Source organism: Passer montanus, unplaced genomic scaffold (genome assembly GCF_014805655.1).
Source record: "Passer montanus isolate IOZ18808 unplaced genomic scaffold, ASM1480565v1 scaffold136, whole genome shotgun sequence".
NCBI lineage: Eukaryota > Metazoa > Chordata > Aves > Passeriformes > Passeridae > Passer > Passer montanus.
This window is the reverse complement of record NW_024360497.1, coordinates 92,863-107,338: the sequence shown is the minus strand read 5'-3', so window position 1 is coordinate 107,338 and position 14,476 is coordinate 92,863. Positions and strand designations below refer to the sequence as shown.

General features: G+C 50.2%; 1 protein-coding gene across 1 annotated transcript in view; it reads right to left on the bottom strand.

The window, feature by feature from the left end:
- Positions 1-14,476, bottom strand: part of LOC120497717 (rho GTPase-activating protein 39-like) — a 53,745-nt gene that overhangs the window by 14,725 nt on the left and 24,544 nt on the right. Inside the window, exons 2-3 of the mRNA XM_039699512.1 lie at positions 12,496-12,894; positions 2,464-3,766 (exon numbers count right to left, since the gene is read on the bottom strand). Of these exons, the coding sequence (XP_039555446.1) occupies positions 2,464-3,766; positions 12,496-12,894 (1,702 nt within the window). The remainder of the gene's footprint in view (positions 1-2,463; positions 3,767-12,495; positions 12,895-14,476) is intronic.

The following is a 14,476-nucleotide window of genomic DNA, read 5'->3' as shown; positions in this document are numbered from 1 at the left end:
ACATGTTAAAAGCAGCTTAGGTGACTCCTTACCCGGCTAGGGAAATTATCCACAGCAAGACATGAAGCTGCCAGCAACTGCACAGTGGTGAATCTGTACAAACATGACTTGGTACATGTAGAATTGGTAAATAACACCTGTAGTTCTGAAAGAGCATGGCTGGCACAGCCACACACTAATGCTGTCCCTAAGGGAAGGACACAGAGCAACAGGGTTGAGTGTCCCAGCTGTCGCCAAGTTTACAGGGACAGGCAGGAGGTGAGCTGATTTCCAGAGTAGCAGACCAAGGAACCAAGTATCTCTGCACTCCTCACTCCTCAGTTCCAATGGAGCTCCAGGAGCCCAAAAGGAGGGTGGGACACTGGTCTACGGTTAACCCCAAAACACACATTAGTTCTTAGAAGTTTAGAGCAAGTTAGTATTTCCTTCTTAGTATAGAGGAACTCCTGAATTCAAGACAGAGGCTTCTGCAGTCCAGCCCTTTCCCATCTCACACCCCACATGACTCTGCATGCAGATGATAGGATTAGCACACATCACATTCCACCCCTCACTGCAAACCCGGGGCACAATAATCTTTCCTAGCTTTTTACTTTGGTTTTTTTATCCCTTGAGTTACTCCTCTATCTCCTCACCCTCTCTGAATTCACTCAACACATTGACTGCCATCTCAACATCCTCAGTCTCCTTCAAAGCAACTTACTTGCCTGGAGTTGGTTTTCCTTCTATCACCCTACATGCTCCTTCAGCATGTTCGTTCTGAGGAGTCACCTCCTCATACTATCTTGAGGTTCAGGAGGCTCTGAGTTCTCTCCTCTGCTCTCTCTGAGGCTTCTCTCTCATGTCTTGTCCACAGCCATCTCTGTTTAGCCTGTCCCAGAACTTCTACCCACCCTCCTCTGATAATGAGTTTTCTTATCTCCTGATTTTCCTCTCTATCATGCAAGCCCAGCACAAGACATCACTGCTCACTCAAGACACTTGATGTTATTTTCAGGTGAGGCAGTGATTTTGCTGCTATATTTTCTGCAAGTTCCTCCCCTCCTTACTTGGATTCTTGAGTATTTCTGTGAATATTTTTTTTAATTGACTCTATTTGCCTCTACCACAACATCTGTCTCCTTTCATTTTCTGCTTCTCCATATTACCACATATGCATTATTTTTCTTCACTTTCAAGGACATTCACAGCCTATCCCCAACACACCATCTCTTGTGCATAATCAATTTACAGCTCTCCCTGTCAATGTAACAGGGTGTAACACAGCCTGGAGAGCAGTTTCCTACCAAGTCTAAAGAGGCTATGAAATAAAATTGCTGAACTATTAACAGTAACATGTAAGTCATGTAAACTTGATGTGTCTCTGCCTGAAAAGTGGGAAATGTGGAAACATGATATCAGTTTTCCAAAAAGTTTCAGATGAAAGCAAGGCACTTATTGATCCAAAATGGCAATAAAGAGAACACATACAGATAAATCTAATAGAGCGGAGAGGTGTCAGCCTGGCTTTCTAAGAAAAGTTACACCTCACAGGTCTGCTGAAGGAATCTGGAATAGTCAAGGAGCTTTTCCAAGTTTCTTCATGAAAGATTTTGTAATAGCAAACAGGAGAAAAACCAGAAAAAAATTAAGAAGCCACTTTTCAGCATGGAGGATGATTATCAGCTCTGCCTTATGAAACTGATGCAAAGACCCTGGTTGTTCAAAATGGGAGCAAAATGACTGGAAGAGTGAGCTAAGAAAAAACAGGGCAAAAGCTTCAGGTGATATAAAGCTATCTACAAATAACCTAAATCTGAACTAAAACCAGGAAGCAGGACATTCCTTTGAATCCAAGTAGGAAAAAAGATGGCAAAATAATCCTGCAGAAGTGGTGGGTTAGAGAGAAAAAACTACTCCCCTTATGTAGGCACACTAATGGGGCTTTAAAATAGCTATTTCCAACAAGATGCTAGAGCCACTGACACTGATTTTCTAAATACTGCTATTCCATGTTCAGGAATTGGGAGGGAGAAATGCATATGAGGAGCCATTTGAAAAAAGAGAGAGAGAAAAAGAGGAATTGCTGTCATGTGGCTACGCAAATCTTGATGCCATACCCACCAACTCAGACTTCAATTCCAGTGAAGAAAGTAGGTATGAGAGAAGACATGAGTGACAGTAACATGATCAAGCAAGCACATTTACCCAAATAACAGAGCAGAGCTACCCACAGTACTGAGGCCTTGCTGGACATGAGCCCTATCCCACAATTCTCCTTCCTCTCAAGCCACTGGGCTCAAACAGGGTTTCCACAAGCAAAGCTGTGAAGCTTTATGACCTGTTTGCTATTCTGCAGGAACAGACGTGTCTTGCCTGCAGCATGCCCCTGGAATTAAACCCCCTCAGAACCAGGGTATGTATGATGAGTCTAGCAAGTATAGCAAAGAAAAAAATTTAACAATGCACAGATGGGGGAGGTACCTGTGAGGAATGGCGTGTGGCACCTGATGAAGCCAAGCTTGTCTGGCTGGTGACATTCTTTTCTAAAGAATCTATTTTCTCAAAAGTTCTCTTCTGCCTCATTGTATCCTGTGGAGCAGCCACACTGCTGGGAAAGAATTCCCTAACCTCCAGCTCCTGTCTGTACAGAGACTTGTTGCTGGCTGTGACATCATCCCTGGAGCTTTGGTTGATGCATTTTTTCAAGTGGTCAGACTGAAACCTGACCTTGCTGCTCTCTGCTGGAACACCGGTCTCCAGACTCCCAGCATCCAGGCTGGCTTTGCTTCCCCTGCAAGCTGCTGACCTGCCCACCACAGCACGCATCTCAGCGATCACTTTATCATTCAGAGCTGTGAGCTCACTGCTGCTGCCCACAGAGCCAGGTCTTGCTTGACCTGTTCCTTGCCTTCTTCCTTTCCTTTTTCTCAAGCTTGGAGAAGGGCCAGTTGAATAACCAGAATCCTGATGGCCAGTTGGGTACTCTTGAGTCTGCAGGCTGTTTTGCCGACTGTGGTGGAGTTCCATATTCTTGAGGACATTGGCTTCCAAGATTCTCCAAGACTCCTTGAAGCTGTCCTTTGAAGCAAGGTGACCAGGCAGTTTAGTGGAGGTATCCGTTGTTGCAGCAGAAGAGTGGGAGAGTTTGACAGGTTGGTCAACGTTTACCATATGTTTTATGTATTCTCTGCCAGCTGGGCTGTACTCAGTGGAAGAGGGATTTCTTGCATGCTTCTTTGCAGCTTGCTGTTGTTGCATACTGGGATGCTGCAATAATTTGGCTGGTTGCAGCTGCTTTTTTAAGCTATTGCTTGGTGACCTTGGTGGAGACATCCCACTCACACAAATACTTTCGGTGTCCATATCTACCGGAGGCTCATCGTAAATTGGCAACTCTAAAGATGGCTCATCATATATAGGTGCAGGAGAGGCATATGTGGGGGATGCAGGCTGGGGGGTTCCTGTCCGGCTTCCTGGAGGCGTTTGAGAAGTAGGACCATTCATCATCACCAGGCAAAACCCACCACTCTCCGTCTTTTTGATCTGCATAGACTGCTTTGTTTCTCCAGCAGGCATTTGCTTTGTGGCTCCAGAGCTCTGGGATTTGGATTGAGGCTGAGCATATATAGCAGGTTTAGGAAGAGATTTTGGGCTGTTGGGCTTCGGAGTACCCTGCAGCTGAAGAGAACTGTTTGAAAAGTTCTGCATCTGCCTCAAACTGTTCACTTTGACCAACATGGATGCTTTCGTGCCTGGCAGAGGCTGCCAGTGGGTAGGAGTCTCCCTAAAAAAAGAAATATACAAATACACACAATTATTAAGAACTGTATGTACTGAAGTACCTTCTACATCTGCCTAAATACCAAATTGTTAGTCTCAAAGTGCCTGAATATTCCCCTGAAGTACTGGCCTTCAGATTATCCAACTATGATGACAGTCCTTCCAGATCATGCCATTTTTTAATTTAAGTTTCTACATATGCATTTATTTTGTAGAGAAACCTATGAGGTCTATGGGATGCAGATGGGGGTGGCCATTCTCCACTCACAGCTTACATTCCCACACAACCTGCCACACCTCCACCCAATTTTGTCCAGATGCACTCGGATCTGGTACCCCTGGCCACACCAACTGGTCCTGCTCAGCTCTCATGGCTGAAACCCTCCTCTGCAGGGAGTATCACCTCTGATCCATGGCAGTACTTGGGATCCACCACAAAGCAACGTGCCCACTGCAACCCCCCAGTTCCCAGGATATAGTCTACAGTGTAGCAACAACAACCTGCTGTCAGGCTGTGACCACAGCCAGTCTGTGTTTGTGAGCTCCGAGGAAAAGGGAATGGAAAGGATTAAATCAGCTGAGCTTCCAGATTTTCCAAGGCACCACAGTCCCCAGGAAGGTCCACTTGAATCTGACCCAGCTCCACTTGAATTGTGCCCTACCTCCATGTACGTGCTACCAGCCATCACCTGAGGGTGTACTGCATGTGTTCCATTTGAAAGAGGAGATGTTCCCCTAACACCTTCATAGATATTTTGCTGTTTGTACCTTGACCTTGCTCCCCACTCCATATTGCTGACCTGTCCTTTATGGCCTCTGTGCTGGCAGACACACCCGTAAGAATCCGTGACTGGACGGGCTGTTTGGGTCCAATCCGGCTAGCTATGGACCCCAGGCCACACGATCTTACATGGACAAAGGCAAAAGATGAGAAGCGCTCTTCTCCACATGGGGACAAAATGTCCTCAGTTTATTTCCAGGAGACCACCAGATGGAAAAGAGACACAGGTGCAAAAGAGACCCAGGTGGAAAAGAGAACGTCCCCTTCTCATGGGGGGACTTTCATACCCAGGGGAATGGGGGGGGCAGAGGAAGAGGACCACAGCCAATGGGATACCAGTGAGGAGGGGCGGGGGGAGGTACTGACCAGGGGAGAGATCACCACCAGTGACACTTGAGGGGGTGGAAAGGGGAAGACCATGTGGTGACAGGATAGAAATCATGTGAACAGTGCAAATTACCAAACACCCAGTGCAAACAACTAAATAACTATTTAGTGCAATACAACACACACCCACTTGTGCTGCATGTCCAGAGGTGTCCCCCGCCAATGTTTGGCTCTCTTGTGCCTTCCCTGTCAAACCCCAAGGTATCTGGACACCCCAGCCCTCTTGCTCTGCTCCTACTCTCCAGAGCCCTTTCACCTGGCCAGGTGCCAGCCTCCTCCTTCAGCACAGCTTCCCTGGAGTATTCTGCCTGTCCTTTCCCCATGGTTATCCTGCCAATGCATTTGCACACCCCCTGCACTCCCCACACCTGCCCCACATCACTGTGGGTGTCCTATTCCACCTGGTGCACTCCAGTCACCTTCCCCACATCCTCTATCCCACACCTAAAGTCTCACACTGGCTCCCAATCACTGCCCTCCTAAAGGGGTGGTGTGCTCCTTCCCCATCCACTGCTTACCATATTTTTGGCAAAACATGCTCTGTTAGCAATGTGTTGTTGTGAATCCCATCTTGACCCAACGGCACCATGAGTGGCACAGACGAGGCTGACTGGCACTGCCCTGCCATGGGTGCAGTGCTTGACCCCTGGCCAGGGTCCAAAGGCCTCACGACACTCAGATCACAGTTGCTGCACCTGTCTTTGCAGGGCTGGCTCCTTTCCCAGGACAGAGTCCATGCAGCTCTCTTGTGCAACTACCCAGGTGTGGCCAGAGAAGGTTGAGAAAGGGCTGTCTTCCTCTGCTTTGAACCCTGGGGCCCGCTCTTGCTCTGGGACCTCTTAAGTATCTCCCACTGAGGCACCAAGGATTTTATTTTAAGGGAGCTCCTGACACTACTTCAAGATGGTGATACAACTGCCATGAGGAAGGCCTGTCTCCCAGCCTCCACCTTCATTCTCTTCACAGCACTGCAGCCCAGTGCTGACCTAAGCCCTATGCCAAGAGCAGCTTGGGTAACATTGACAAATTTGAGATTGGCCTCTCTCCATCTGCCCAAGTCATCATCCAACACAGCCCCTGCTCTCCCATTCCTGTTTAGCCCTCAGTGGCTTGTCCTCCACATCGTGGGGCATGATGCCTGATGCAGGGATTGAGTGCCAGTGGTGCCAAGCGAGGATGCACACACGGAACCACCAGCAGTCACAGCAGGATGAGGGCGCCATTCATGAGGACACCCAGCTCCACAACCCACCAGATATCCCTCCCTGGGGGATACGGTCTGCTCCTTGCACCAGTGCATCCTCCCTGTGCACAGCCACGCTCCAGTCTCAATCTTTGCTGAAGACCAGGCTCTTCCTCAAAGAGTGCCTGGATTAACAGGAAGAACCAGAACAGCAACACTTGGTAGGCTTTTAAAAGAGGATTTCTGACACCTCCATGGCGGCATCAGTGAGAGAGACTTTGCCAGTCTCTCGTTTCATGGCACAGAAGAGAGAGTGACAAAGGACAGAGCAATCCACAGGCTCCTTACTCAGCAGGCAGGCCACAAGTGTGTGACTGGGACATATTTTAGCTCAACCCTACAGCAACCATCATTGCATCTGGACCAGCATTACCCAGTTGCTGGATTGCAGAGGGATAGCCCAGAGCTGCAGATGTGTCCCACTGCCTTACAAGACTGCCAGTTATGGCAGGGCTGGAAAATAACCCTGTGCTTTGTGGAAAGGTGCTGGATGCCCATATTCCACAAGCCACCTCCTAAAGTTTTTCCTCTCCCTGATGTGCAGCATTGCAGGCCCAGCCAGCTGTGCACAGCTCAATCATCCACTCAGCCAAAGCTTGGCAGACCCGCCTCAGCCAGACACAGCATGGCCAGACTTGTGCCCCCCATCCAGGCTCGTCACACACTGTCTGGCACCAGAAAATCAAATGACCAGGAACTCAGCCTGAAGCTCTCCACCTCCTTGCTCAGCTCTGAGCCACAGGAAGGAGCCCCTCCCTGTCTACACAGCAGGCACTGGCACCACCTCCTGCCCCATCTGTCCCAATTCACACCCACAGAGCAACACTGCAGACATCCCTGTAGGTCACTGCTCAGGTGTGGGCCTGGGCATCTGCAGAATGCCACCAACCTGCCCATCAGAGATGGGTTTCTGCTCCAACATGGCATTATAACTTTTAGGGCCCTTGTGGGACCTCAGCTGGAAACAACCTCTGCCCCTGCATCTGTGGTAAAGAGCACAGCCCAGATTTTAGTCCTCAGATAAGTGATGAGGGATTTGATCTGAAAAAGAAAAGAGGATACTGTGCTCATAGCCTCCTGCACAGGCAAGCTACCTACCCGTGAGCCCCAGCAAGCTGGAGGGCAAAAGGCACTCCAAAGCACAACAGCTCCTCACTGCCCAGAGTCCCTTCATCAGGGACATCCCTCACTTTGGGCCTGCCCAGGACAGGAAGATGTGCTGGGTCTTTAGCACAGACTTGGACACATGGGTGGGACATGATGGAGAGCAGCAGGATCTCTGCACTGGTACAGGACTCTCTCTGCACCTGCCCTGAGCCCAGATGGCAGGACAGCAAGACAAGTTAGACAGACAGCCAGAGCAAGTCAATGAAGAAGTGGCTCTGCCACAAACAGCAAGCCTCCCTGCAGCAGGATTTTGGCACCTGCAGTCCATGCTTCAACATGCTCCCACCTTCAGGCCTAGGTCAAAGTGCACACTGGGAGCCAGCCTGCTCTGGACCGCTGCAAACCCCTGGAGCTGGCAGAGCCCACCCAATGACACTGCTTCTTTTTGAGGAAAAGCAGAAACATGTGGGATTGCCACAGCTAGGCTACCATGGACACTGGTAAGAGGCAAAGCACCTAGATGCCCTGCAGGGGCCAGAGGAAACTGGGAAGCTGTGCCACTCCCACGTCACCGAGTGCCACCATGCTCCCCCACCCAGAAATGAGATGGTGAAGGGAAACTTCTAAATGTGTACAGTATGCCACCTCGCACATCAGTCTCATCATGGACACATCATTTCCAGCCTCCCTGGCTGCCAGAGATGAGAGGAAAGAAGCACCATCACAGAAAAGACAAAGCTGTCTTCAAAAGGCCATTTCCCCAGCCATGAATGATTTCTTGGGGCCATGTCTGGAGACAGCTTCCTTCAACTACATCCCCAGGCTGCTGGAAAGACCAAGCAGAAGAGAACAGGGACTTCCTGACTTCCCAGCATGAAGATTCAGTCTTGTCCTTGTGAAAGCCACGACAAAAAGCAAAGCCAGTGGTGGAGAAGTGTCCCAATGCAGCCTCTCAGTTGAGCCCTTCAGCCAACAGCAGCAGAGACCTTGATGAATCCCCTGGAACTGTTCCTGTGAGGAATGCTTTCAAGTAGCTCCAATATAACGGCCTCAATTTGGCACTGATTTTCCCAGCCTGCACCCAGCTCCAACAGGCCCAGCATATCTAGTAGCTCTTCCCAGGCTCCAGATCTCCAATGTTTGTTTTTTTCCTTCCCAGAAGCCTGGAGAAAAGGCCCTGCACCTTAGCTCTGCCCTTTCTAGTAGCTGTTTTCCTGGTGCTGTGACAAAGGTGAGTGAACAGGAGGCTCCAGAGATGATCAATGGCACCAGTGTCTTACCCCGCTGCAAGAAACTGCCATTTCCTTAAGGGGTCTACCCTCCTGTGCTGCCTGGGGAGGCCAAAGGCAGATGTCTAGAGAAGGCTGCTCCAAGCCACTGCAAGAGCTGGAAGAGCAGCAGCAAGCTGTGGGGCAGTGAGGGAGGGGTGGCATGGGGATAGAAACAGAGGGAACAGGCAGCAAGGTTTGGGGAGCTTCTTTGTTCTTCTCGAGGCTGCTGAGGGTTTCACAGCACTGAGATGTGGCAGGGGGCACAACAAATTCAGCAGTGCTGATATAAGGCACAAGAGAGGAAAAGCAGTAAAAACCAGTTTAAAAAAGAAAAAAACTCGACCACAAAATACAATTAAAACCAGAATGAAATCCCTTCCCCCAGATCTCTGTCGGATGGGCTTGCAGGAGACACCTCTTGGGGACTACACTAGTCTCTGCTGGCCTCTCCATCTATCACAGAATGACAAACACGAAGGAAAGAAAAACACTATTTTTTGCATGGGCATTAAGAGACAAAAGCAAAAGTGTCTTGGGCAAGTAACTAAAAAGACGTCAAATACTACCAACAGCACTCAATGTGTTCACCCTCTGTTTATGCAGCTGCAATTCTCCTGAGCAGAGGAGGACATGCTTGAGGCTGTCTTTGGAGAATAACACAGACAACAGAGCTGAAAAGTTCAGTGTGCTTATGCTGTTAGTATACCAGACATCCCAGCAATGGCATTAGATCCCATCTGAGAGCATTTGCTTCTGTCTCAGCTCTCTGCTCCCCATTTTACAAGCCAGCAAAAGGCAAGAAATCTCTCCTTGGGTGTCAGGCTCAACTAGGGAAATCAAACTCTGCATTATAACCAGTTACACAACCCTCGCTCACACAGTGGAGAACACACGATAGTTGTGCAAGGAAACAGTGCCCAATCTCCTGCTTCCAAGAAAGCACATTTTGCAGATGTCAGCTTACTGGTATGAACCTTGTAATCTGAAAGAGCCTTCATATCCAAGCAGCCTGTGAGCTCCCATGCAAGCTGCCACTCATGCCTTTCTCAGCACCTGCCCTTCCATTCATTGCAGGCTCAAGGTGTCCCAAGATTGCTGCATAAACCTGATTTAGGGATGGAACAAACTAGAACTCCTTCCCACTTCTCCTCCTTGCAGGAGAATCAGCAGTGATGGTGAGGCTGCCCTGGCAGGCAAGGAAAGGTACAGCAAACTCCTGGCCACACTGCATCACTCCCCTTCCTTCTATAGGAGGGGACCCTGTAGAAGGGTCTTCCCTACTGAGAGAGCTGAACGGATGAGACAAAACTGGCATCCCTTTTCCCTTGAAGCACAGCAACTTCCCATACAAAGGCAGAAGAGGACATGTTCCCTCCTGAGAGATTGAGTCAGTGTCCTGGTTGCAGGCAAGGACAGAGCTTAGTGCTGCTGGTACTCTATACCAGGCACATCATGGTATAGAATAACATTTTCCCTCCTGAACCATGTCACGGTTTCAGGAAGGAAAGCCAGGCACCCCATCTGAAGCGTGTCATTTTGCCTCTCTCTCCAGAGGCAGGACTATGGGCATCAACCCCTGCAGGACCCGTCCCTTTGCTCCTCTGCCGGTTCCCCTCCTGTTTTCTCCCTACACAACTACAGAACACAGTGTTCAAAGGGACAGTGGTGAAAAGCCAAATTGATCGCAGTGCTGAAACAACAGCACTGCCAAGGAGGAGGCTGCTGGAAAGGAACAGTCCAGCAGTGGGAGTGACCCCAACCCTGCTGAGCCCACCAAGCCGAGCAGAAAGGAGCCCCACCAAACCCAGCCAAACTGAGCCAAAAGGAGCGCATCTGAGCAGGAGGACAAAAAAGCAACAGTGACCTGCAGGGTTGACCTCTAGTGTGGTTGGGCACTAGAAATGGTGGCACGGTTACCTGTGTGGAACTGAGCCCAGCAGAGCAGCTGCGGGACCCTACTTGGACGATCCAGCTTTCAGGGGATACGTCACTGGTTTTTGTGGTTTCTGGCTGGGAGTAGCAAACGTAAGTCACAGAAGTTCTCCCACCATCATGCCTTTGTTCCCAGTGGCCACATGGCCAGCACACGAATGGCCAGCACATTGCCTTTGTCCAGAAAATCACGCAGATGCAGCTTACAAGGAACATCTGCCGTCTTGGTTTTGTTCCCAATAGTGAACAATTTTTTGTGGGCAAAACACCTCTTTTTGTATACTGTTGCTATTAACATTGCTGTTATTGTGTGTGTGTGTGTCTTACTCCACTGCTTTATGCTTTCAGTAAATTGTTGATTCAACCCGTAATCTCTGCTTTTGTCTCTCCCTTACTAGAAACAGTGAGGGGAAGAGGAGTGGCATATTTGGAGTTTAATTGCAGTTGGTGTTAAAACCAGCACAGTCAGGAATACTTTGGACTCTGTGAAGCTCACAATATCTTATACCCTATCAGGGTTCTTACACTCATTTCTCAGGAAACATGTAATGTAGTTTTGATGGTGCCCACCTTGGCTGCCCTGGAGTGCCAGGCTGTAGACAGACAAGGAAGTAAAGTCACCTGTTTCATGTCAAATCCCATGTGCCTGTAGCTCAACTGTGTGATCCACCCCCACAAGACACTGGGGGTGACCTGAGAGAACTGGGAACTACTTAGGTACAGCTTGAGACATTTACTGGATTTCTCTTGGCAGGGCAGTGATCATTCTCTGGATGGATATGAAGCTCAGAGGTGCTGTTTCTGGGGCAGGAGGCACAGGGAGCATCACAAGCACCAGTAAAGTGTTGGGTTCCTTGTAGTGCACTTTATGTGAATCACCAGTGTCTTGCAGCCATTAAGATCTGGACTGAATACAGGAGCATCTTTGCAGGGAGCAGCAGACACATTATAAGCGTCATTTCAGGGTGCATATACTTTCCAGAACTGCCATCCTATGTGGCTTTCATTAACTTGGCATTTTTTTTTCTATCCTTGCCTGCACCAGGCACAGAGAGAGGCAGCCTTGATCCAAAAACCAAGGTGCTAGCACTTGCTGCACTGCCCAGAACCAGGACAAGCCATCCCAGCATATATGGCAGGACAGTCAGGCTTACCCAAGCGCTGCTCTAGCCCTCAGATCAGTTCTCAGTATGACCCAATTTTGCTTGCTGCATGGCCTCCATAGCTGCCAGTACCACATCCTCCAGGGCAGGATGATGCCAAGACAGAGGAGAAGGGAGGCAGAGCAGCCCCACTCAGCATCCCAGGCAGAGGGGCCAACCCAACAGAGACTGGGGGATACTTTGGTGTCACTGAAGCTGAAATCATGGTTTCAATACAATAAAAAAATCCCCAATTGCTGTCAGACTAGTTTGAGTGGAAAAAAAAAATCTCTTAGTCAAACAAAATAGCATCTTGTTATTGGCCTTTTATTTCAGACTTGATGAGACCACATAACTGTGCTCAGGAGCTCTGTCCCTGCAGTCCCACCTCCCGCACTGGCTGAAGCTGCAAGACATCAGCAACTGAGCAAGGAGGAAAGGAAGTAGTCAGACCAGATCCGCTCACCGGCACCCAACAGCAGCCTGACCCCCTGCACAGGAGCTATGCCATTCCAACAAACCCTGCTGCACGTTTTTGAGAGTGTTTTCATCGCTACATGAACTCCTGCCTTCCTCTCTCCTTCTGCTGTAGCACCCAGAGCAAAGATTATCTTTTGACGTGTATTTTTATGGTGTCTCACACAAAGATGGCCTGGCCCAAGCTGGGGACATGTAGGTAGTGGTGACAGCAGACAGCTGTACCCCAAGAAGATGAGGGCACACGGCAGTGACTGAGGGCCTGGCAGTACTTCACCCCAGTGCTGCACCCTCCTGGGGAAGCACGGTTCCCAACCTGCCTAACAGGGCCTGCCCGGCAGCTAAATTCACCCAACAGATATACACAGAGAAAGGCTGAAGCTCTCCCCATACCTGGCAGGATCTTTCCTCTTCTCTGCTGTACTGTTCCACTTGCCCTTCTCCATCTCCTGCAAGACAGCCATTTGGATGGGGGTGCTTCTGCCATCACTGCCAGTGCTGCCTCGGTGCTCCTGGCCACAGCAGTCAGGCTGGGAGCTGCCCTTCATGGCCTGGAGCTGTGCCAAGGGCACAATGTCACAGCCCTGGGGCCGGTGCCACACTGTCTGCCGCGTGATGGCATTGTAGTAGTAGAAACGGTTGTTGTTCTGGTCAAAGAGTTCCCACCACTGCTTCTGGTCTGACTGGCGCACCTTCAGGTTGGGAGGGGGCTCCCAGCTGCACTCCCCGGTGGTGAGGTTCACATACATCCGCTCCTGGGAGCGGGGCTCGATGATCTCCACCCAGTCTGAGCTGCAGGGACACAAGAGCCACATTAGTCTGGGCCAGAGCCCCAAAGCAAACAGGTTGTCTGAAGAGTCCTACAGAGCTGCTGCCACTGGGCTAGGCAGCCTGCTTGCAGATCAAAGCATTGCTTGGGGCTATTCAGCAATCTAATGATCTTAGGAAAAGCCAGGGCAAGGGTTTGAGATGGAGCTGCTACAAAAGAGCAGTTCTCTGGCACAGGGAAGGGGAGGTCAGCCTCATCAGCCTGACCCACTCACTTCCCACTCACCAGCCCAGGACTAACAAGCACAGTCTGTTGATGCTGGGATGACTGACATCAAGGCCTGGTATGCTGTGCCACAGCTCGGCCGCTGCAGCCTCCTCCCCCGCCCGGGGGAGTGGAGAAAAACTCGGACAGCAACTCGGCAGCCTGGCCCTGTCACAGGAGTGCTAGCGCCTGGGAGATGCAGAGCACAGGATGCAGGAGTGTAGCGGATTTGACTTTCAGGAGCAGGGAGTATCTGCAGAACAGGATTTGCTCCTTTTGAGAGTTGCACCTTCCACCTGTGGAGACCAAAGCCCTGGCTTCCAACAGTGCAGGCAACCTGCTCCACGTGAGTGCCTGCCTGCAGGCTCCACATGCTGTGGGGCTGGAAGGGACCTCTGGGTCCCATGGACCCTGCTCGGAGCCCACACTTACCTGTCCAAAATATATATACGGGGAATGACTGGTAGATGAGACCATGTCCATGTCCCTTGGCTGATGGGACAGAGCCTTCAGCAAGGTGTAAGGTGACCCAATGGGCAGGTGCTGCTGCTGCTGCATAACCCTTTGCAGCCCTAAAGAGCCCCTTGAGCCCCAGGGTCCTTTATCAGCACCCATATTGGTCCAGTCAGTGAGAGCAAAGCAGGTAGTACTGAAAGACTGCTTTTCAGGCAGATCAGCACAGTGGTTTTCATGCAGAGGTGTTGGGCTGCACAGCTGTAATACATGGCATATCAACTGTATCACTGACACACCAACCCTAAAGAGCTGGCCTCAGGAGCTCAGTAGAGTCAATGCCTACCCAATGCAGTAGCCCAAACCATTTTGGATAGCCCAAGTAAATGGAAGAAGGGAGTGCAAACCCAGCAAGGTTTCCCTACACAAAGAAGAGATGTTGCCTAAAATGATCCTGAACCAAGCTGTATGCTCAGCATGCTGAAAAACAACATGAGCCCCTCCTGCTCCCACACCCCAAAGGCTGGCCTCCATCCCAATGTTGGTGGAGGCTGCAGGAAAGAAGGCCTAGTTAACTGAAGCTACTTTTGCTATTAATTAAAGCCATATGAAGAGGACAGGTCCAAGGCCCCTCTTGAAACCTGCTCCTGCCCAGGGGTTCATTCTGACACAACCAACAGCTGCTCTCCAGGGAGGGTATGACAGCAGAAGCCATTACCACAGTGGAAGCAGGAGAAGGGAGATCCCAGTGCATCCCTCTCACACCCTCAGCTGCCAGGCTGCAGGTTCTCAGAAGGGTCAGGAGTGATGGTGGCAGCACTGCAGTGCCTGAAATGGCAGCCCAGGCTCCTGTGCCCAGCCCTGGCTTTCTGAGGAAGGTCAGCATGT